The 23,456-nt window shown below is 62.8% G+C and overlaps 1 protein-coding gene across 2 annotated transcripts; it reads left to right on the top strand.

The window, feature by feature from the left end:
- The first annotated feature begins 429 nt into the window (after positions 1 to 429).
- On the top strand, positions 430 to 23,191 carry SEMA3F (semaphorin 3F). Of its 2 annotated transcripts, XM_058032063.1 has the most exons (19): positions 430 to 452; positions 3,312 to 3,474; positions 12,158 to 12,318; positions 12,476 to 12,538; positions 12,954 to 13,073; positions 14,703 to 14,783; positions 16,749 to 16,842; positions 17,161 to 17,280; positions 18,283 to 18,422; positions 18,511 to 18,625; positions 18,812 to 18,881; positions 18,988 to 19,132; positions 19,248 to 19,470; positions 20,278 to 20,366; positions 20,705 to 20,746; positions 20,902 to 21,059; positions 21,141 to 21,208; positions 21,660 to 21,793; positions 21,910 to 23,191. In XM_058032063.1, the coding sequence occupies exons 2-19, from the start codon at positions 3,363 to 3,365 to the stop codon at positions 22,321 to 22,323; spliced, it is 2,349 nt and encodes a 782-aa protein (XP_057888046.1). In that variant the 5' UTR covers positions 430 to 452; positions 3,312 to 3,362; the 3' UTR covers positions 22,324 to 23,191. The 2 variants fall into 2 exon arrangements, with proteins under 2 accessions (XP_057888046.1, XP_057888045.1); XM_058032062.1 differs by lacking the exon at positions 14,703 to 14,783.
- Positions 23,192 to 23,456: the final 265 nt, after the last annotated feature.

Below are 23,456 nucleotides of genomic sequence, written 5' to 3'. Positions count from 1 at the left end.
CCGCCCCGGGCCGCCCCCCGCCGCGGCAGACAAAGGAGGGACGGCACTTATTTATCCGCCTCCTTCCCGGGACCGGCGGGAGGCTGCCGGGCTGCGGAGGTGCGGCGAGGCACCGGCGGGCGGGCGGGGCGCGGCGGGGCAGCGCCGGCACCCCGCAACAAAGGGCCGGAGCGGGAGGTGAGCGGCGGGGGCGGCGCCGGGGCTCGAACCTGCGGCCCGGGGCGGTGGGAGGGGCCGGGGGAGGGCCGTGCGAGGGACGCCCCCCGCGGCGGGCCCAGAGCGGGGCCCAGTGGGGGCCGGCCCCGCCCGGTGCCCGCCCCGCCCCGCCCGGCGCTCACGGGCCGGGGCCGCGGCGGCAGTGCGGCCGAGCGATGGCGGGGGGCCGCGGGACCCCGGCGCGGCGCTGAGCCCCGCGCCCTCCCAGCGCCCCGCCGCCCCGGGACCCCGCGGAGGTAAGAGCGGCGGCGGAGCGATGCCCGGCGCGGGGGGCGCCCCGGGAAAACTTTCCGCCGCTCGGAACTCGCGCGTGTGGGTCCCCCCCGCCGCGAGTTGCCGGTGGAGCGGGCAGGTGGGGCTCGGGCTGCCGCCGCCGGTGCGGTGCCGGGACCCCGTCCCCGAGCCGCCGGCGGCACCGGGCGCGCTGGGGACCCCGCTCCCCGCCTCGCAGCGGGGTTATACCGAGGTGGGGACACCCTGCCGGTGCCCCTGCTCCGGGAGCCGCGGCTGGGCGGGCGCGCCCCGGTGCCGCTCGGGGCGGGGGGACCGGCGCAGGGGACGGGGGCTGGCGGGGAGCTGCCGGGGCACGGGGCTTGCGGCAGGGCTCGGCGGCGAGCGGGTGCCCGGGGAGGGGTGCCGGGGCAGACGCACACGCCGGAGAACGGCCGGCAGCCGGAGCGGGCTGGCGGAGCCCGCCCGGTGGGACGGCGAGCCCCGGCAGGAGCCGGGCGCGCTGGGGCTGCGCGGAGGGCGCCCGGGCGGGGGGCGCCGGGGACAGCCGGCGCTCCCTGGGGACAGGCCAGGCGTGCCAGAGCGCAAAGTTGTGCAAAGTTATTTCCCGTGTGCGCGGGGCCGCGCTGGGCAGTTAGCGTTATTGTATTATGTTATGTTATTTTTTTTTCCCCCCCTATTTTTCCCCCCTTCCCACTGATGGCATCGCGCGCCGTGGCCGGAGGTGGGCCAGGCTCCCCTCCCACTGCCTATCCTGCCGCTATTGCTTTTCCCTCCCGAAATGTTTCCTGCTCTCTCCCGAGGCCGCGGGGAGCGGGCGTGCAGGCAGCCCTACCCCTGGGTCCCCCCGGCTTCTCCCGAGGCGTCCCCTGAGCCCTCTTTGGGGCTTCGATCCCAAAATGAGTCCCCGTTCCAGACGAGAAAACCTTTCCCTAATTGCTGGGGCTCGGCGGCGCGGGGCTGACCAGCCCGGGGAAGGGGGGATAAAGCCGAGTGGGATTTTGATCTTCCTGCGGCAGCACAAGCAATGGCCAAACTTTAATTGCTAAAAAACTCCTCCAAGCCCAGACAGCCCGGGGGCTGGAGGGCAGGAATGCGGCCGCTCTCCCCTGGAGTTCTCCGTTTCCCCCGAGTGCAGATGACCCTGGAAATGGACATTTCCTGGCCAAGGTGCACTCCAGCGGCCCGTTTCCCTTTTTTGCTTCCTTGGAATTTGCCTTTCCCAGCCGGGTCTGTGTGCCCCCCACTCACCGCCGGCCCTTTCCCCTCTCCTCGCCCTGCGCTCGCTGCGCTCCCCTCCTCTCCCTCTTTTCCTTTGTTTGCCATCTCGCTCCCTGTCTCTGACGCGTACGCCGCTCCATCCAAATGCAATAGTAGGATTTGCCAGAATTATTTCCTAAAGCTGCCGGGGAGAGGGGGGAGGTTTGGATGGAGGGGGGTTATTTAACTGCAACCAACTGGAGTTTTGGCTGGTGGAGGAATTGGGGGTGCAGGCTGTCCCGGCCTGGCGCTGATGGGAAGGGCAGAGCCTGGGAATGGGTGGGAGAAGGCAGCCTGAAAAGGGACCGAATACCAGTACAATGGAGCAGAGCTGGGTGTGCTCAGGGACAGAGGAGCAAATTGAAATATTTACTGACCCCAAAGGCAAGAAGGAAAAAAAAAAAATACACAGCCCCAGGGAGCAGCGGTGCCACCGCACTCGGGGTCCTGCCCTGCTGCTGGTGACAGTGCTGCTGCCCTTGCCCAGCCGGGGGCTGGCGGTGTGGGTGCTGTGCCCGGCAGGAGAGGCCAGCCAGACCACCCGGGTGGGGTGCGGGATTGCTCCCCTTGCAGCTCAGCATCTCTCTCCGGGGTGCCCCAAAGGGTTCCCACCACCCATCCAGCTCTGTGGGTGTGCCTGTCCCCTGTGGGTGGCAGCTGGCAGAGCCCTGCAGGGCATGGCTTCGCCGGGGTGTCACGGTGGGGACCCTGTTCCCACAGAGCTGCCCCCTGTGCCCGGGCTGCCTGGATGCTCCCCGCATGCCTGAGTGCTGTGGCACGGTGCATCCCACCCCGGCGTGCAGCTCCCTGGGGACACCAGGGGCTTCCCACCGCCCAAATCCTGCCTGGGGTGCCCTGGACTCCCCCAGGAGGGTGCTGCCTCGGGAGAGGGGCCTGACCGGGGCATGGTGTGTCCAGGAGGGGCCGTGGGGCACGTGGGGGGCACTGTGCCCGTGCCCCGTGCCGGGGTGCGTGTGTGGCTCGCTGGAGGCAGCTTGGCGGGCTCCGCTCAGTGCCGGAGCCCCAGGGAGTCCAGCTGCCTGGCACACAGGCAGGGCTTTTTTTTTTTTTTCCCCTCTTCTTTTTCTTCCTCTTTTATTTATGAAAAAAAAAAATCCTTTTTTTTTTTTTTTTTTTTTTTTTTTTTTTGTACGTTCTTGGAATAATGAAGTCCAGATTTCCTTCATGTTGGAAAGATTTGATCCCAGCTCTGCTTGCTGTGGCTTTGCTGGGGGCTGGGAGGAGAGGTGGGGAGGCAAGGGCTGGCAGTGGGACCCCTTTGGGTGCTGGGGCAGGGAGAGCCAGCCCAGTGGGGGGCTGGGGATGCTGCAGCTGAGGGGGGCAGCCAGGAGGGATGGAGGGATGCTCCTCACCTGGCCAGCTGGGCTGGAGGAGGGTGCTGCAGCAGCTCTCGCCGTGCTTGCCTCGCCCTGCTGCTCACCAGGGAGGCGAGGCTGTGGCCCCCCGATTTGTGCAGCCTGCAGAGCGGGGTTCAGCACCCAGAGGATGCTGTGGGTGATGGAGAGCGGGATGAGGGGCTTGTGCCCCTCGGGGGTGGTGGGTGCAGTGCACTGACCTCCCTCCCACGTGTGCCCCCTTGGCAGGCTCGGCTCCCCAGGCTGCCCTCGGTGTGGGCGCCCCGGCGCGTGCCCACCATGCCCGTGGTCGGAGTCCTGCTCTGGGCCACCCTGCTGACTCTGGGCTGGCGGGCTGCCCACCCCAAGGACCACGGCCTCGCTACCCCCAGGGTGCAGCTCTCCTTCAAAGGTAAGGGACTGGTTGTTGGACTGGGGGGCTGGGTGGGACCCCAAGGTGGAGGAAACCACGGGCACCCCAGTACAGGCTCCTCCTCCTCCTCTTCCTCCTCGTTTGGGGGGCACCAGTGATCTGCACCGTCACAATCTCCCCGGGGATCCATATTCAGGTGTGGCTGCGCTCCCAATCTGCACCAGCACTCGGTGCAGTCTTGGGGTGCTGGTGCCTGCCTAGTGCCCCAGTGTGCTCCCTGTTGTGGGTGGGTGGCTCCCTCCATCTGGCCAGGCTGGGTGCTGAGGTGCAGCAGCCCCCCCGGCAGCACCCCGGTTCCAGACAGCAGCTTGACGCCGCCCCGACCCCCCCAGCTGGTATTAACGCCTGGGAGCTGGCAGGGAGCCGGGAGAGGCAGCAGGGGAGGGTGCTGGGTGGGGGGAAGGGGCTTAACCCTTTCATTCCGGGGCTGCTGAGCCCACCCAGCCGCTCCAGGAGCTGTGGGGGGACCCCTGGGTCAGCTCTGGGGTGCACATTGGCCGAGGGGTTTGTGTTGAGCTCCTGTTTGGAGGTTGCTGAGAAGGGCGGGCTGAGGCTGATGAGGCAGGTCCCAGGGCTGCAAACCTGGAGGAGTGGAACAGGAATTGTTCCTGCTGTGGGTTTGCCTGCTTGGATGTGTGTCAGGAGGTGACAGACACGAGGAGTCTCATGTCTGCCTCCCCTCGGGGTCTGTGGGAGAGCTGGGGCTGTGCTGCCCGTGCCCTTCCTTTGCTGTCCCACTGTGCCTTTGCCCTCTGGTCACCTGCTGAAGGTGTGAGCCCAGGGACGTGGTGGCAGAGCTGGTGGTGAGCCCAGCAGAGCCAGGCAGGAGGGGCTGGGGGGCTGACAGCAAATGCAGTGAAGCAGCAATAGCCATGGGTGTTACAGGCTGGTCTTGACAGAAAAAATGGCTGGTATGAAGAGTCTGGGGACAAGTCCAGGCTGGAAAGCAGTGAGCAAGTTCCTCCCCAGAGGCAGGCGCCACTTTCCTCTCCAAACAGCGTTTTTAGAGGGTTTGGGGGCTGCTGGGGCACTTTAGCTGCTGTACAGATGCTTCTCTACCTTGGCTTAAAACACCTCATCCTCGCAGCTGTGGAGAGGGGAGGCTCCAGCAGTCCCAGCTGGACCTGGTGCCCACTGCCGCGGTGTGCTCCAGGAGTGAGATTAATTCTGGATAGGCACGGTTAAGCTTGCTGTGCCACAAGTTAGGGGCTGGTTTGGGGTTGGTTTTTTTCGGCCCCAGCTGGCTGGAGCAATGGTTCCTGGCTGTGCTCAGGATCTGCAGTCCTTCTCCCTCCTGCCTGAGGTGTGGCAGGGCTCCCCCTGCTCTCACTGCCTAGAGGGGGCATTTGTGGTGGGAGAAGGGCTGATTTGCACTGGCACAAGGAGAAGAAATGCCAGTGGTGTGCTGGATCCAAGCACATTGGGGTTGGGAAGGGGTGCCCCTCGCCTCCTTCCTGCCTGTACTCTGGCAAGGGTGGCAGTGGTGGAGGATTCTCCCAGGGTTTTCCTCGAGGGCCAGCTGGGAGCCTCACACCAAACTGCTGGTGAGCATCTTCCTGAGGTGATCATCCATGTGCAGCCTCCCTGAAGCCCGAGAGCCATGAGATCTGGGGTGACAGTGGTGCTGGGTGGATGGTCCAGCCCCTTCTCTTGCCTCTAGAGGCAGGGATGATACCCAAATGCCCCAAACCTCCCAGTGCAGCTGCAGACAGTGGGGTGGGGAGTGATGGGTCTGGGCTGGGGACATTGCTGTGATGAGCTGGGCTGGGCTCTGCTCTCAGGGATGGCTGTGCTGCCACAGGGCACCAGTGGCTGTACAGTCACAGCTGCTGGGTTGGGGTTGGGTCTCCAGCACAGCATCCCTCTGGCTAAAGCATCCCAGTGCAGGGTGGGATGGGGGTGACCTCGTGGCCAGGCTGCTGGGGAGGGAGGGGCCGTGTCCCCAGGGGTGTCCCCGGCGCCGTGGCCGGGTGGCTGTGCTGCCTGGAGCGCTGCCAGCCGCGGGAGCGTCTCTGGGTTTGTTTGCCTTCACTGTTATCGCGCGCCAGGGGTTTGTCGCAGCTCCCCGGGGCCTGCGTCATCCTCCACGGAGCCCCGGCGTCTGAGAGCAGGGAAAAAATACAGCTGAGAAGTGCTGGAGCGATAGGAAAGGGGTGGGAGCTGGGCTGCAGTGCCCTGTGCAGGGTGATGGCCGGGCAGGGTCAGTCCTCCACCCGTGGTCTCTTTACGTCTGTCCTCCTCTCAAGGCTTTCCTGTCCGTGTGTCGGCGGGAGGAAGGTGACCAGCATGGAAAGAACAGTGCTGGGAGCGGCTCCGGCACAGCTCCCTTTTGCCAACAGCTCTTCCCAGATCCCAGCCCAGCGCTGGCCAGAAATAGGGTGGATATTTTTAATCATCTCCGTGCTAACAATCCACTCACTCCCCACACTGCCGTGCACATCCTGCGCTCCCCTCTGCTGCGGGCCTTCCTCCGGGCCGGGGGCTCGGGCACCGGAGAGGCTGGCCCGTTCCCCACGGGCATGCAGGAGGTGATGGTGATGATGGTGATTCATCCCTCCGTGTCCTGCTCCCTGTCCAGCGTGGGAACAGCGTGCGGGAAGGAAGGGTGGGCTCCGGCCCCGCATCAGGGCGGGAAGCCCTCGAGGTCAGGGCTCTCCGTGGGGCTTCCAAACGGGAGCTGCTCCTGCAGCGAGGGGAGCAGCCCTGCTGGCACCTCTCGGAAAAGCTGTGGCTGAGCTCCAGCCGGGGGCAGCCCCGGCGGGGAGGGCCGGGGTGAGAGGCAGGGCAGTTCCTGCAGGGGAAAAAAAATGACTTTAAAAAGAATGAACTGAGCGTGGAGTCTCCTCTGGGCTGCACTGCCAGCCCCCTGCCTGGCCTCACTCCTGCCTGCCTCGTGCCTCAGTTTCCCCTCCCGCCCCGCTGGCATCTCTGCTGGTGGCCAGGAGATACCGGCACGCTTGATCCGGGCCGGGGGGTGGCAGATGGCTGGAGAGGAGCCCGGGCAGGGCACCATGTCCTGGGGGCCACCCAGGCGCCCTCCTAAGCTGCTGCAGCTGTGGGCACTGCTTGGTGACAGCAGGATGGGATAAACAGGGGGTGCGAGCCGGGCCGAGGGCTTAGGGACAGCCAGTGCTGGGAATGTGCTGGGAACACCGGCCCTGTTGGTCCCCACCCTGCCGTGGGTGCCCCGTGCTGCTCCTCAGGCCCCGTAAGGGTCAGGGGGATGCCGCAGCCCCCTTTGGCGTGCCCGAAGGGGCGGGGCCGTGGGGCTGAACCCTGTGACCCCTAAGAGGATTTCTCCGGCTGGGACAGTGGGGGGCTGCGGCAGAGCCCCTCCACCCGCTGGGACCGGCTGCTGCTGGGGCTGAGCTGCCTGGCTCCGGCTGCGAGGCTCCATAAGCTCCTTAAACCCTCCCTCCCCCAAAAACCCTGCGCTATTTCAGCCCCCCCAAGCCTGTGTCTAATAAGCCAGTTATCCCTCAAATTAACAGCGCTCTTTATGGAACAGCATGGCCCTTCCCGGGGTGCTGGCAGGGGTGCTGGGGCACAGAGCAGAGGGCCTGGAGCAGCCGCGGTTCCCACCCGGCACCGTGCCCTCTCTTCGGGGGCTGCGGAAAGAAATCGTGTCCAAACATTAAACAAAAGAGCCCAAACAGCAGTGGCTTAGGGCACCTCCGCTCAGCACTTTGCTTTTGGGGTGATTGAAGTATTTTTTCTGAAGCCGGGCTCTTTCCTGAAGGGGATTTCGTGCTGCTGGAGCATCCCCCGACCCAGCCAGGAGCCCGGTCTCCACTGCTCAGGGATGCTCGGTGGGGATGGGTTCCCCTCGCAGCGCTGCTCCTTGGGGCACAGGCACACACCAGCGCTTGGGGCAGGCTGGCCCGGGGATGAATCAGCGGTTTCCGCTGAAAAAATGTGGGTTTTCTTTTCATTTTTTTAATTGTTTTTTGGCTTGCGCCCAAGCGGGCGGGCTGCGATGGCTGCGGGAGCACCCGGCCGGCACCTCCTTCATCCCGGGGGATCTGAGCCGGGCAGCGGCCGTAGCACCTGTCTGTCTGTCTGTCTGTCCTGTGCCGCGGGTGCCGGTACGGGGCGGTGCTCCAGCGGGCTGGAGATGGCCGGGGCTGGAAGGCAGCTAGCGGGAACAGGAGTTATTTCATCTCCCGAGCCCCTGCAAGGCAGCTTCGGTTTCCTCCCACCTGTGAATCGGTTAAATGGGAAAAGAGCTTGGCTGGGGGCCACGGAAACTCTCTTATTACATGTAATTAGCTTAATTACATCATAAATAACCCATCAAGGGGTAGCGGAGTGACGCTCAAACAAATAAGCAATTCTGCTTTCATCGGACGACCCACCCAGCTCTTTGATCAGCCCCAATAACAACAAATGCTTTAACCACGAGAGGGGACACATCCAGCCCCCCATCCCTCTCCTGGCATCGCTCCCCATCCTGCCCCTCTGACGCATACCCAAAAAGCTGCATCTCAAATTCCGAGCAGGGAAAAAATTTAGTAGGGAACATAATCAAAATTTGGGGCACGCTTTTACATTTGTGGGATGAAACGCTGCAGGATGGAGATGGGATTTATCCCTGCTGTGCCAGGCTCCCTTGGGATCAGTGCTGGGCTTCTCCATCGGCATTTAAAGTGAATTCATTCTTCCCCATGCAAAGAAAGGGCTCCCGAAAGGCGCTGGCTCCGCCAGCCGGGGTGGGGGGGGCGGGAGTGCGGTTATTGAATATAAACACGCCGTGTAATTTACATGCTAATTATGTTGAATGCGCTACAAGCCCATAATTAGAATCTAATTAGGTGAGAGCGGCTGTAATTGGTTTTGGGGAATGCAGTGATGGTGCACCTGGGGAGGTGACCCGCGCGGGTCGCAATGGCATTAACTCTTCATGCGGGCGCCCTGGAGATGTTTGGGGGAGTCGGGAGGGTTTGGGGGACTGGGCTGGGGTGAGGAGTCCCACGGGGTGCGCGGTTTATCGAGAACCCCCAAAATCTCCCCTTTCCTTTGGAGATCAGCGCCGCTCTCCGTGCCAGTGGGCGATGAATGGGGACCACTCACCCCTGCGCGATGGGGGCCAGCGATGGTGGACAGCTGCCGGAGCCGGGAATGCAGCCCGAAACTGGCATTGCAGGGGGAATTTGGCTTTGCAGAGCCTGCAGCGGGGCGGCGGTGCCGCGGGCAAGGCTGAGCATGGCGCCCTGCTGCCAGCCTGGGGCTGCTGGCCGCCGGCATCGCTCCGGGGCGCGGGGTAATTGCGGCGCAGAGCCCGAGGACACGGAGCCATGGAGGCAGCGGAGTCCCGGGGGCGCCTCGGCGGGGGCTCCGCGGAATGCTGCGAGGGGACGGTCCCCACGGAGGCCACCCTGGCTGTGATGCCGAGCGGCTCCTGGCTCCGGTGCTCGGCAATTAAAATAGGATTAGGCTCCCGGCCAGCCGGGGAAGCTGTGTCGGTGCTGGGGTTGGCGATGGCGAAGCAGGAGGGAATTTGCTCGTTGGGGCGCGTCGGTGGGAGCGGGATTGTGCAGCCCCTGCCCCTCGGCATCCCCAGGGACACCCCATGGCTGCGGGGGCAGCTCTGGGGGCACAGGGACACTGGGGATTAGGCAGGGCCGTGGCGGTTTGGAGGTCAGAGGTGGTGGCAGGGTCCTGGCCGCCCCACCATTGTGTTGGCAGAGGGCGTCACGGGGCAGCGGGTCCGGCACCGCCCTGCCTCGGGAGCGCCCCTCTGATCGCTGGGCCGTGGGGGCTGAATGGAGCCACCACGGGGGCCAGGGCCCTTTGTGCTGCTGGCCCTGTCCCCTGGCAGGCCCTGGAGACGCCCATCCGCATGGATGTGGGATATCCGGGGCTGTCACTGGCATGGAACCCTCCACCACCCAGTGTCCCGGCGCTCCAGGATCCCGGGGCTGTTGGTGCTGGTGTTCCCAGGCTTGGCAGGGATCACGGATGAGGGGCTGTCCTGGCATGGGGGCTGCTGCCCAGTTTAATTGCCATCCCTGTCTCTGCCTGCAGTTCCGTCATTGGCAGCTGGGGACGGAGCTCTTCTGCTCTGCCTGTGTCACTCGCTGCCAGAGCCACCCTGCCTTTCCTGATCCCGAGCCTGTGACACCACCAGTGTACTGAGGGAAGCACCAGCCTACCCCCAGAGTGTGGGGCACACACCTGTACACACACCCAGAGTGTGGGGCACACACCTGTACACACACACACACACACACCCAGAGCGTGGGGCACACACCTGTACACACACCCAGTGTGGGGCACACACCTGTACACACACACACACACACCCAGAGCGTGGGGCACACACCTGTACACACACCCAGTGTGGGGCACACACCTGTACACACACACACACACACACCCAGAGTGTGGGGCACACACCTGTACACACCCAGAGTGTGGGGCACACACCTGTACACACACACAGTGTGGGGCACACACCTGTACACACCCAGAGTGTGGGGCACACACCTGTACACACACACAGTGTGGGGCACACACCTGTACACACCCAGAGTGTGGGGCACACACCTGTACACACACACAGTGTGGGGCACACACCTGTACACACCCAGAGTGAGGGGCACACACCTGTACACACACACACACACACAGTGTGGGGCACACACCTGTACACACCCAGAGTGAGGGGCACACACCTGTACACACACACACACAGTGTGGGGCACACACCTGTACACACCCAGAGTGAGGGGCACACACCTGCACACACCTGTACACACACAATGTACAGCCCAGTGGGGCAGCCTCAGGACACAGGACAGGCAGGGGGCAGCCCCAGAGTGCCATGGCACAGTCAGGGACCAGCACAGGCTGGGGACGCCATGGGTGGCATGTGAGCCAGCAGCAGGGAGCATCTGGAGCCCAGATGGGACAGGCAGGAGGAGGAGCCTGCCCTGGGTGGGTGAGCTGGCCCCCCATCCTTGGCACTGTTCCACTGCAGCACCTCTGCCATGGCTCCCCCGCCTGCAGCCCAAACTCCAGCCCTTGCTCATGCCCACCGTGCTCATCCCTCCCTGCAGCCCTGGCACACAGGCAGGCCCCGAGCCCCCAGGCCTGCAGGGGTTCCTGTCACGGCTGTGACACCGTTCCCACAGCCAGCCCCCACAGTTCCCATTCCACGTGTGTGCTCTGGCCTCGCTGCTGCGGCTGAGCACATCCAGATCTGCGCAGGGGCGGCACTGGGGACCATCAACCGCTGCCAGCCGTGGGACAGAGGGGCTGCCCTGCATGGGAGGGACCCTGGGGGCACCTGTGGGACACTCCAGTCCCTTGTGCAGCCCGGAGGTCAGGGGATGTGCAGGCACTTGGCCTCGTGCTGGCAGTGGAAGCTGGCTGCTGGAGCCCTGCCCGGTGCTGCCTGGAAGCCAGGGTGATGCTTCCTGACACTGACCTGCAGGACCCTGCTCTGCTCGTCCCCTGGAAGGGTCCCCAGAGCTGCTCCTGGTGCCTCCTGTGACACTCTCCACGGGGTGAAGGTGCTCATTGGATCAGTGCATCATGGATGTGTCACCCGATGGCTGTTGGTGGCATCCAAAGAGAATGACAACGCCAAAGAGTATGGCATCGGGGGCAGATGGCATCCCATGAGGGTGACATCCAATGGCTGAGGATGGCATCTGATTGTTGCTTGTGGCATCCAAAGAGGGTGACACCTTTTAAAAGTGCGGTGTCTCCAAAGTCGTTGGCTTCAGAGGCTGATGGCATCACGTGGAGGTGGCATCCAATGGCTGTTGATGGCATCCTGAGAGAGCAGCACCTCCAAAAGGAAGCATATGGGCAAGATGACATCCCATGGGGATGGCATCTGATGGCTTGGAGTGGTATCCAAAGGGGTGGCATCCAGGGCAGATGTCATCCCATGGAGGTGGCATCTGATATTTGGGGGTGGTATCCAAAGAGGGTGACACCTCCAAGGGGAGTGACTCCTCCAAAGAGTGGCATCTCCAAAGAGGTGGCCTCCAGGACATTGTATCCTGTTGGGGCAGGGTGCTCTGTCTTACTCGTGCCCTGGCCCTGCCGCGTGGTTCTTGGCACTGGCCCACATCATCTGCAGCACTTCTGCCTTCCATCTGGCTGCCTCGTTGCACTTGTGAATATTCATGACCCTCATTATCCTCTTTCACTCCTTGCTCCCACACTTAGACTAAAAATAACTTTCCAGGGGGGGATGGGGTGTGCGGGGCGGGGGGGAGGCTCATCACCTCCCCTGGAGCTCGTTCCCTGGGGTCCCAGCTCTCCATCCTAGGAGCCAAAGGCTTGGCTGGAACATCTAGTCATGGTGCAGGGGGAGGATGATGCTGGAAATTTCGGGAGCTATGGTCTCTGGGCTGAGGTGGCAGAGAGCTCTGGTCTCCTGCCCCATCTCAATGGCAACCTTCACTCCCTGCTGTGGGGTGCTGGATCTCCTGAACCCGGGTTCTGCTGGCCACTCTTGGTTGTCCCAGTTGGCCATGAGCATCTCTGTCATTGTCCCTTGTCCCGCATAGAGGTGGCAGTATCATGGTGCTCGTGGGGTGGAAAGCAGGCACCTCCTCTCATGGGCTGTCCTCCAGCTGGGCCCAGCTTGGACTCAGGGGTGACACTGGGGTCCCTGGGGTACTGACACCTTCCCTTTGCCCTGTAGAGCTGAAGGCCACGGGCACAGCACACTTCTTCAACTTCCTCCTCAACTCCAGCGACTACCGCATCCTGCTGAAGGATGAGGACCACGACCGCATGTACGTGGGCAGCAAGGACTACGTGCTGTCGCTGGACCTGCACGACATCAACCGCGAGCCCCTCATCGTAAGGGCAGGGCAGGGCAGGGCAGGGCGAGCAGGTGGAAGGGGGAATGGGGCATTTTGGGGACCTTTTGGATGCCAGGGCAGGAGCTCGATGGGCATAGCTGGTGCTGGTGGGGCCAGGTGGGAGTCCTGGTCTCCCTGGGTTGGTGTTTCCACAGATCCATTGGCCCGCGTCCCAGCAGAGGATCGAGGAGTGCATCCTGTCAGGCAAGAACAGCAATGTGAGTACCCACCATGAACCCCCTTCTGGTAGTGGGGTGGGGCTGGTGCCTGGCACTGGAGTGGGATTTGTGTCCCTGTATCCTGCTCTGGAAACGCCACCCCCTAGCACGTACAGCTGTGTTGGGATGGGATGGTGATGCAGAGTGTTGCAGTGTCCTGTCACCCATTCTGTTCCAGCCAGGCAGGTCCTGAAGAGCTTTCTGGGCAGTAGGAGGCCAAGCTCCCCGTGCTGCTTCCTCCTACCAGCCAGGACTGGGCCCTCTGGCTGCCAACTTGTGAACCATGCCATCCCCTGATCCATGCTGTCCCATGCCACATGCCATCCAATGATCTGTTCCATGCCCACCCCAGCACCACCCCACAGCAATCTACAGCCCCCGTGCTTGGGTTGATGTGTTCTCCTCTGCTTCCCAGGGGGAGTGTGGCAACTTCATCCGCCTGATCCAGCCCTGGAACCGGACACACCTCTACGTGTGCGGCACCGGCGCCTACAACCCCATCTGTGCCTTCGTCAACCGCGGGCGCAAAGCCCAGGTGAGGGGCGGGAGGGATGGGCTGCTGAGCTGTGTCTGCCAAGGGGGTGCTGGGCTGTGTCTGCCAAGGGGGTGCTGGGCTGCTGTGTGCCACAGGGGTGCTGAGCTGCTGTGTGCCACAGAGATGCTGGGCTGCTGTGTGCCACAGGGATGCTGGGCTGCTGTGTGCCACAGGGGTGCTGAGCTGTGTCTGGCACAGGGGTGCTGAGCTGCTGTGTGCCACAGGGGTGCTGAGCTGTGTCTGGCACAGGGATGCTGGGCTGCTGTGTGCCACAGGGGTGCTGAGCTGTGTCTGGCACGGGGCTGCTGAGCTGTATCTGGCACAGGGGTGCTGGGCTGCTGTGTGCCACAGGGGTGCTGGGCTGCTGTCTGGCACAGGGGTGCTGGCACAGCCACCAGGAGGCTGCAGTGGGGTGCGTGCTTGGCTCATCTCTGCTGGCTGCTGGGGAGGTGAAGGTTGTGGGCAAGGGCAGTCTGGGTGTGAGCATGGCTAACAGTGTTGTGCTGCTGAGAGGGGCCAAGCCATCTCCACAGACCAAGGACTTCTCTTCACGCTGGAACTTGGCTGTACTCTGTGGCAGCTCGCACACAACGTGCCCTCCCACCCTGCTGGCTGCAGCCACTGCTGGATCTCCACTGGGACAAGGGACATGCCAACCCAGCTTCCCACTTGCTGCCAGTCTCCTGAGCCCCTCACCGCAGATTCCAAGGATGCCAGCACCGGTGCTGCACCGGGAGAGCCGTGCAGGGATTGTGCCAGCTCGTGTGGCCATGTCAGGAACACCTCTGGATGGGTGTCACCCAGTACCAAGGACCACAGCGTGCAGTGAGAGGGTGGCAGAGCTGCATGCCGCCAGGCAGGAGGTGTGGCAGACAGAGGAGCGTTTCCAGGACAGCCTTGGGAGGGAGCTGGTCTCTGCAAGTGGCAGCATGAGCATCCCAGGGCTCCCAAGCCCTGTGAGGTGTCTGTCCTCTCTGTGCTGGAGTGACAGGTCCCAGGCTGTGTCTTCTCCTGAGGCTGGAGAGGGAGTCACCACTGATGGAGGATCACGGCGCTGGATACGAAAGAAGGGTGTCTGCCTCAGAGCCCCCAAACCTGGCATGGGCACTGAGAGAGGGGGATGCTGCTCAGACATCCCAAATTGGGATTGGATTGGGTCTGAACGGGGGAGTGGCAGCATATGAGGAGGACCTGGGGTGCCAGTGCAGTGGAGGACAGCACTGGCTGGCCAGCAGGGTCAGTGGCAGTGTGGAAGTGTTCAGTGACCCCGTGGCGCTCATAGCTTTGATGCTGAGGCGTTGCTCATCAGTGCAGGAGGAACGAGGTGGCAGGTGCCATTTCTGAGCCCCCAGGTGTGAGCCCAGCCTGGCTGGCTGTGGGCAACCATCTCTCCACTCTCTCCTACCCCATGCTAAGGGCACCCCAGTTCTGTGGGAGAGAGCAGGATCCATCCTGGAGAAGCTCCTGCTGGAGGCCAGCCCAGCCTGGAGCATGAAGGAGCCCAGGGGCACAGCAGTGCTGCTGCTCAGTGGGCATCCATCACCCATCTCCCGGGGTCCCCTGCTGCCCCCTGCCCTGGGGGTCCTTCCCCTGCTGGTGCTAACTCTCTGCCCTGCTCCTTTTCCCCAGGGGTTCCCGCCGAGCCAGCCGGGAGGCCGGGGAAGCAGCTCCACCGACAGCCCCCTCAGCCCGAGACCAGCACAGAGCAAGGTGGGAACGGGTCTGGGAGCCCGCCTGGCACAGGGGCGCCATGCCAGAGCTGCGGGCTCCTCCTCCCACTGGCATGCTTGGACCCTGGGCATGGCCGGCACCGCCCCCTTCCCTCCCAGCGCAGCATCTCCGGCCCGGCCTGGCGGCGGCTCTCCTCCTCCTCCTCCCACTAACTCCTTCCTCCCAGCCCGTGTAGGATCCCCCCATCCTAGGGGGGACACTGTCAGGGATGGTGGCTCTCCACCCACCACTGCCTTTGCCTGCTCCAGGCTTGCTGTGTCCCTTGGAAGTGGGACTGTGTGTCAGCAGAGCCACGGGGCTTGGAGTGATTCGGGGAGGATGCCCCAGTAATGTGCAGAATGTGTTGGGGTAGGACCTACAGAGACTTTACTGAGCAGCTGCTTCACCTTGCCCCGAGAGGGGCTTATGTCATCCTGGCAGTCAAGTGCACTCAGGGAGGTGACAGCATCCCCAGCTCCTGGGAGCACCCCAGTGTGCAGCCCGCCCTGACAGTGTCACCCCCAGCCTCTCCCCCCGGACTAACACGGGCAGTGCATGGGCTGGGGAGCATGGGGGACATGGGCACCCTGGTGCAGCCTGGGGCTCCCCCAGCTCCTCGGGTGGGTGGGGGCAAAGGGTGATGCTTGGCAGTGAGCATCTCCCAGACTGTGGGCAGTTCCCCAGAGCCAGCTGGGAAAAGGCCGTGTCCATTTTAGCCCCCTCAGGTCACCCCTGCTGGGCCTGTCATGGTCACCCCTGTGTCCCAGCAGGAGCTCCCTGGGGCTGCCAGCACGAGCTTCCTGGCAGCTCTGGTGCATTTCCAGGTGTGTTAGCTGATCAGCAGGGCCAGCACCACAATGGCTCCTGTGTTGCCTGGTCAGGAGGGTGAGATGGTGCAGCCAGTGCCAGGGCTGTGCTGGAGAGACAGAGGTTGTCCATGTGAGGTGGTTGCCCACTTCAGGAGCAGGGCCAGCAGTGGGCAGAGGTGTTTTGATGGTGATGGTGGCACAGACTGCACAGTGCCGTGATGGGATGGTGAAACATGGCTGTGCCCTTCTCTGGGCAGCTGGTGTGAGCAAACCCTCCAGTGGGAGATGCCCACAGTGAGATCCCAGCCCCTCACCCTCTCTTGTTCTTCCCAGAGCCTGGGCTCCCTGCTGGCCTCTCAGTGGAGGGTGGCTGTCACTGTGTCTGTCACCCATGTGCCAAAGCCAGGGCACAGGGCCCGTGGGCATCTGCCCAATTTGGTTGCTTAAGGTCCCCCATGCCCAGGCTCCCCATGGGTGCTCTGTGCTGCTGCTTTGTCTCAGCTGAAGGTGGTCCTTCTGCCACAGTGAGAAGTGACCTGGCTGGGCCAGCCTGACAGAGGATTTTGGAAGTGCCTCCAGAGGCAGTGTGGGTCTCACTCCTGGCTGGCAATGTGTGATGGTGCCAGGGATGGCCACGGGAAGGCAGAAGCGACGGTAGGGAGGCATCCCATGGAGCAGACACAGCATCTCACCATGTGAAGAAAAGCACTGGAAAATGGCCCCTGGCAAGAGAAGTGCAGTGGGTCCAGCAGCCAAGCTGTGCTGAGCTGTGCTGCAGGGCAGGCCCTGCCTGCTGAAGCTGCTGGGGCTGTGTGACCTTGCTGGGCAAGTGACAATGTGCAGCACAGCCAGCTGGAGTGAAGAGGCTGTCAGAGGGGGATGTTTTCCCAGACCTGGAGGATGGATGCCCCACTTCAGCTTGATGGCTCAGCCAAGTCTCCAAGTGGTGGAGGGCATGGAGAAGAAGCCAGCATCTTTGGAGGAGTTGCTCACAGGAGCTTCAGCTTCTCAGGAGACCTGCAGACCCCTTCCACGTCTGTCCTCGCTGCTGTGCACCGTCCTGGAGGAGGCTGCCTCTCCTGGGGGGCTTTGGGAGCTGTCACATGAGTGGAGGGGTGAAAGTCTAACCAGCTGCTCTATTTGCTTCCTTCTCCAGGATTACATCTTCTACCTGGAGCCAGACAAGCTGGAGTCGGGCAAGGGGAAGTGTTCCTACGACCCCAAAGTAGACACTGTCTCTGCATTAATAAGTGAGTCCTGTGGCTCCCTGGAGCCAGTGCTTCCTGTTCTGGGCAGAGGGAATATGCAGTGGGATGGAACAGCTGCTCCCAGAGGAGCAGGGTTCCTGCTCTGCCACCCCTGCCTGCCTCAGCTGGCCAAGCACCTGAGCCAGCAGAGGAGGAGATCGTGGTTACAGACCAGTGTCAACCTCCAGAACTCTCTGGGATGGTCACAGGCAGTGGCTCTTGGTTGCCTGGTGGCTACTGGCCAGGTCTGGGGCTGGCAGTTGAAGAAGGTGGGTGGATGGGATGAGGTGGGCATTCCTGGCTGACCTCTGCCCTCTGCAGATGAGGAGCTTTATGCTGGTGTGTACATCGACTTCATGGGCACGGACGCGGCCATCTTCCGCACCATGGGCAAGCAGACAGCCATGAGGACAGACCAGTACAACTCCCGCTGGCTCAACGGTGAGTGCAGGGGACACTGGCCCAGATGCTCTGGGGACATCATGGCTCCAGGCCTAGAGGTGGGACCTGACATGTGGGACTGCCTCCTTCTCCAGAACGGAGACAGCAGCCAGGATGGATGGATGGGTGGATTGATGATAGATAGATAGATGAATTGATGATGGATGGATGGATGGATGGATGGATGGATGGATGGATGGATGGATGGATGATGGATGAATTGTACATGGATGGGTGGATTGATGATGGATGGATGGATGAATTAATCATGGATGGATGGATGGATTGATGATGGATAGATGAATTGATGGACAGATGGATGGATGATGGATGAATTGATCATGGATGGATGGATGGGAAGGCACACAGAAGCAGAGCTAGCTGTGTGTGGCAGTGACAGACATGCCTGGAGCTTTACTGGGTGGAGGGAGCAGACTGGTGAGAGATGGGGCTGGCCCTGTCAGTGTCAGTGCATGGGTTTGTGCAGCGCTGAGATGTCACCCGTGTCGCCTGCAGTCGGTGACCCCGAATGTTCATCTGCCCCCCTCGGAGCACCCCTGCCTGCGGGGCAGCAGCTGAGTAAACACAGCAGAGCAGATGGGATCATCCTGCCGGGCTGGGGAGCCAGCAGGGTGGTAACCTGAAGAGGGGGAGCTGTCAGCACAGGCTGGACACGGGCTGATGGATGGCAGGGAGAAGCTTCCTGAGAAGCTTCCATGCTGTGTGGTTCCTTCCTGGGGAAGACTGGTTCCCACCACCTTGCTCGTAGAGCTGATGTATCTCTTCAACCTGTGGACCTCAGGAATGCTCCCAGGGGCCCCAGAGATGCTTCAAGCCTCTCCTGGTGTGTTAGAGATCACAAGAGACACTCAGAGATACAGCTCTCACTCTGACAGCGTGAGAGATGTGATGTTTCAGCAGAGGGGGGCTCAGCATCCTGCTGTGACATGGAGCAGGGGTGCCACCGGGCTGATGGTGCCATGCTGTGCTGTGCCATTCCAGACCCAGCCTTTGTCCGTGCCCAGCTCATCCCTGACAGCAGCGAGAGGAATGATGACAAGCTCTACTTCTTCTTCCGAGAGAAGTCGGCTGATGCCCCGCTGAGTCCTGGGGTCTATTCCCGCATCGGCCGCATCTGCCTGGTAGGTGTAGCGGAGGAGAGGCGGGAAGCAGGCCAGGAGGTGGGCAGGGGGACAGGCAGGGCTCAGCACAGGGGTCTCACTGTTGCAGAATGACGATGGGGGCCACTGCTGCCTTGTGAACAAGTGGAGCACCTTCCTGAAGGCCCGGCTGGTCTGCTCTGTGCCGGGACCCGATGGAATTGAAACGCACTTCGACGAGCTCCGTGAGTGTGCCAGGAAAGGGATGGGAGCCTTCTCTACCCCTGCAGGCTTGGGGGGCACCCTGGGCAGAGCTGGGGACACCCCTGCTGCCCCCTGCCTCTTGCTCTTCCATGGGTAACTGCTCTGCCTGTACCCTGGTGTCCCTGCCTACCTTCCCTATGGTGACGCCTCCATCTTTCTGTCCCAAGAGGACGTCTTCATCCAGCAGACTCAGGACACCAAGAACCCTATTATCTACGCTGTGTTCTCTGCTTCAGGGTGAGTGCTGACCCTCCTGGCATAGTGCAGGAGAGGAGGGGGTTTCAGCTGGGCGTCTGTCCTGGCAATGCCATGACAAAGGGTGGCAGCAGGTCCTTGCCCCCAGGTCGGTCTTCAAAGGCTCTGCTGTGTGTGTCTACTCGATGGCTGACATCCGCATGGTCTTCAACGGGCCCTTTGCCCACAAGGAGGGACCCAACTACCAGTGGATGCCCTACACAGGAAAAATGCCCTACCCCCGCCCAGGCACCGTAAGTTACCCCCGGGCACCGTGGGTATGTGAGCCAGCGCCTGCCAGGCAGCCGGCACCCTCAGACCTGTGCTCGGGCACCAGCTCACCAAGCCCCGGCGATGTTTGTGCCACAGTGCCCTGGGGGGACCTTCACCCCGTCCATGAAGTCGACCAAGGACTACCCCGACGAGGTGATCAACTTCATGCGCGCGCACCCGCTGATGTTCCACGCCGTGTACCCCACGCACCGCCGGCCGCTGGTGCTGCGCACCAACGTCAACTACCGCTTCACCACCGTGGCCGTGGACCAGGTGGACGCGGCAGACGGGCGCTATGAGGTGCTTTTCCTGGGCACAGGTACCCACGCCGCGCACCGCGGGAACGCAGCATGCTCCGCCGCGGCCCGGAGGGCACGGGCACCACCAGGGCTGGCCAGAGCACGGTGCCCTCCACCGCTAGGGCGGGGTGTGGGGCTGAGAATGCCCCCCTGAGAGCCCTCTGCCCCTCCTCCAGGCTACAGACTGTTCTTTCCCTGTCCCAGTGCCATCCCACAGACCCTGCTGTCCTGCCTGGTCCTTCCCTTAGCCCGGCTCCCGTCCCTGAAGCCAGTGATCCAGCATGATCTTCCCATCCTCGGGATCCTGCCATGCAGCCTGATCCTGCCCCTGTCCTGGTGCCTGTTCCAGGGGCCTCATCATGCAGACTCATCCTTTCCTGGCCTTAGCACCCACCCATTCCTATTGCCCATGCTAAGCCCGTCATCATCCAGCCTTGCGCCTTACCTACCCGGTTGCCCATCCCAGAGGCACTGACATCCAGCCCTGTCCTTCCCAGATCTCAGTGCCCATCCTAGGGGCACTACCATCCAGGCCAGTGCTTCCCCTGCATCCCAGAGCACCCCTGATCCATCTGGTCCTTCTCCTGCCCTGGTGCATGTCTGCATGCTGCTCTGGGCACTCTCTGGCACTCTGGTGGCACTCTCTAGACACAGCTGGTTACCTGAGCTGGCACACTCCATAGCTAGCTGCCACAGCAGGAGAGAGATGGGGATGGGCCTGGGGGATCCTTCCTTTCCACAGGCCCAGCAGGGATGCCCTTCACAGACAGGGAGGGCATGGGTGCCCAGGGTAGCACTGAGCACCTGGACACTGTGGTGTCTTGCAGATCGGGGCACCGTGCAGAAGGTCATTGTGCTCCCCCGGGATGACATGGAGACAGAGGAGCTCATGCTGGAGGAGATTGAAGTGTTCAAGGTAAGGGCTGGCATGTCCTCCACCCTCTGCTGAGTGTTCTTGACCCTGCCAACCAATCCCTTGGGACAGCAGCCAGCCCCTTGAGTTACCAGCCATTCCCTGGGACAGTAGAGAGCCCCTTGGGACATCAGCCAGTCCCTTGGGACACTAGTTACCTCTGTGCTAGCTCTGGAGGGACTCCAGGCTTTGGTCCTCCTGCTTGCTGCCCACTCACATCTCCCCCTGCCTGCTCTGCCTGCTCCAGCTGCCTGTGGGGGGTCTGGAGTGCCCACCCCAGGGCTGTTAGCATCAGTCCAAGCACATATTCCTCCATCTCCTTCATTCCTGCTCTCATCCAGGTGCCAGCCCCCATCAAGACGATGACCATCTCCTCCAAGAGGGTGAGTCCTAGCAGAGGCTGGGTGGGCAGATCCCCGTCCCTGTCCCAGCGGTGGCATTGCCCAGCATCACCACAGCCCCTGAGCAGGGTGTTTGCAGGGCCCTGATGCAGTGGGGATGAGGCAGTATCTCAGCCTGTCCTCCTTGTTCCCCACAGCAACAGCTGTATGTGTCCTCGGCCGTAGGCGTGACGCACCTGGCGCTGCACCGCTGCGACGTGTACGGGGAGGCCTGTGCCGACTGCTGCCTGGCACGGGACCCCTACTGCGCCTGGGACGGCAGCGCCTGCACCCGCTACTCCGCCTCCTCCAAGAGGTACAGCGTGGCCAGGGAGGGCAGGGAGGGCAGGGGGCACCCCGGGCACAGGCTGCCCCTCTCAGCTCCCGCTTCCCACAGGCGCAGCCGGCGGCAGGACGTGCGGCACGGCAACCCCATCCGACAGTGCCGCGGCTACAACTCCAACGGTGAGCGCGGCCGGGACAAGGCTCCAGCATGGGACACCCGGGAGGGGAGGCTGAGGGCACAGGGCTGCCTGGGGACACAGGGATTCCTTGGCAGGGATGGTTTTGTGGGTGGATGTAGGGGAAGATACGTGGATGAATGGGTGGGTGGTGGATGAGTGGGTAGTTGTAGGGGGGAAGATGAGCACTGATGAGTGGAAACATTGGGAATGAGAACAAGCACTGATGAATGGGTTGGTTCGTGGATGGATGGATGGATGGATGGATGGATGGATGGATACTTTGGGGAGAAGATGGAACATATTTGGATGGATGGATGGATGGATGGATGGATGGATGGATGGATGGATGGATGGATGGATGGATGGATGGACGGAGACATTGGGGAGGAGATGGAACATACTTGGATGCAGTGGGTTTGGGGGTGACCTGGCTGCCCGTGGCCCCCCTGCAGCCAACAAGAACACGGTGGAGGCCGTGCAGTACGGGGTGGAGGGCAGCACAGCCTTCCTGGAGTGCCAGCCCCGCTCGCCCCAGGCCAGCATCAAGTGGCTGCTGCAGAAGGACAACAGCGACCGGCGGAAGGAGGTAGGGCAGGGCAGGGCAGCGCTGGGGCGCGGGGTGCCGGGTGCCAGCGCTGAGCCGTGCCCCCATCTGCCCGGGGGTGCCAGCGCTGAGCCGTGCCCCCTGTGCTGTGCCCCCAGGTGCGCGTAGAGGGCCGGGTGCTGCGCACGGAGCAGGGCCTGCTGCTGCGCGCCCTGCAGCTCAGCGACAGCGGCCTCTACTCCTGCACCGCCACCGAGAACAACTTCAAGCACACGGTGACCAAGGTGCAGCTCCGCGTCCTCAGCAGCCGCGCCGTGCACACCGTGCTGGTCCAGGCGGAGAGCCCGGCCCCCGGCCTGCCCGGCGCCCCCACTCCCCGCTACCAGGACCTGCTGCAGCTCCTCAGCCAGCCCGAAATGGGACTGCTGGACCAGTACTGCCAGGGCTACTGGAGGCACACGGCCGCCAGCCCCCCGCAGCCGCTGGCCGGCCTCAAAGCCAAGGAGCAGCAGGAGCAGAAGAAGCCTCGGAACCGCCGGAATCACCAGCCAGAGACCTATGGGCATACATGAAACCGTCATCAGGGACTTTGCTAGCACAGTGGTCTATTTTTCCCCCCTTTTAATATTAAAAATATCTATAAATAAATATATATATATATATATATACACATCCACGCACGCACACACACGCAGACACACGTGCTCTCCCCTCCCACAGGAGGTGGTATTTATTTGTAGGCTGTACATAGGCACTGGGGTGGTGCTGCCCCCACCTCCCAGCTCCAGGGAGGAGCAGGGGCCCCTGAGGTGGCTTCAGCCACCATCGCTGTCTTTCCCCCTGCCAAGGACCCCCAGATCCTGCTGCGCAGGGACCGTGGGTCACCACAGCCCCTCTGCCACACGGCTGGGACACCGTGCTGGGGGATGGATGTCCCTGTGTGGGAGGGCCTGGGGAGGGCAGGGAGGAGGCAGTGCCAGACAAGGGCTGCCCGCTGCAAGCTGGGCGTGACCATCATAGTTCTGTGCCTCAGTTTCCCCACTGGGTTATGGAGGAGCAAGTGCTCTCTGTGGGGAAGCTGTAGACCACCAGGCAAGCTGAGGAGGAGGGGCAAGGGTGCATGGCTCTGTCCCCTCCCTGCGGGCTTGGCAGGGGTGAGATGGGACCTCAAGGTGGGACCGAGGTGTCCAGGCAATAGTGGGGGCTTGGCCCCAGGGTCGTTGGATGCAGAAGGGAAGGAGAAGGAGCCACACTGGTGTAAAACCTTGAGCAGCTGCTGGAGCTTGGTGACAGTGGCACCCAGAGGGGTTTGGGGCACCCAGCCCATCAGCCACCCTCCTTGGGCACCCCGGTGGGTGTGGAGGGCTGTAAATAGCTGTACATGGGAACACAGGGGTGACCAGGGCTGATAGGTGCCCGTGCTGCCCGGGGTACCCCCAAATAAAGGCTGGCTTTGGGACAGACGTGGGCGCCTGCTGTGCTCTGTAGGGGACGGGCCTGGCCCCATCACGACACCCTCTGAGCCCTGCCAGGGCTGCCCTGGGGGCTCTGGCTCACTGCTGGGGCAGCACAGGGGCTGTGGGCAGGTGCCACGAGTGGGTGGCACTGCTGTGTGTTGGGGTACACCGGGCTGGGCTGGTGCCCCCACTGGGTGTTGAGGAAGGCACTGGGAGCACTCAGGGTCACTGCTGGGGGCACAGAGAAG

Source organism: Melospiza georgiana, chromosome 11 (genome assembly GCF_028018845.1).
Source record: "Melospiza georgiana isolate bMelGeo1 chromosome 11, bMelGeo1.pri, whole genome shotgun sequence".
Classification (NCBI taxonomy): Eukaryota; Metazoa; Chordata; class Aves; order Passeriformes; family Passerellidae; genus Melospiza; species Melospiza georgiana.
Note: the sequence above shows the minus strand (reverse complement) of the source record. Positions and strands in the feature narration are given on the sequence as shown.

What these genes read in the sequence shown, in the direction of transcription:
- SEMA3F (XM_058032063.1), top strand. Translation starts at nt 3,363, where the DNA reads ATGCCCGTGGTCGGAGTCCTGCTCTGGGCCACCCTGCTGACTCTGGGC. An exon ending in TCAACCGCGAGCCCCTCATC is followed by an intron (nt 12,319 to 12,475) that starts GTAAGGGCAGGG and finishes GTGTTTCCACAG; the next exon opens with ATCCATTGGCCCGCGTCCCA. An exon ending in ACAGCGACCGGCGGAAGGAG is followed by an intron (nt 21,794 to 21,909) that starts GTAGGGCAGGGC and finishes CTGTGCCCCCAG; the next exon opens with GTGCGCGTAGAGGGCCGGGT.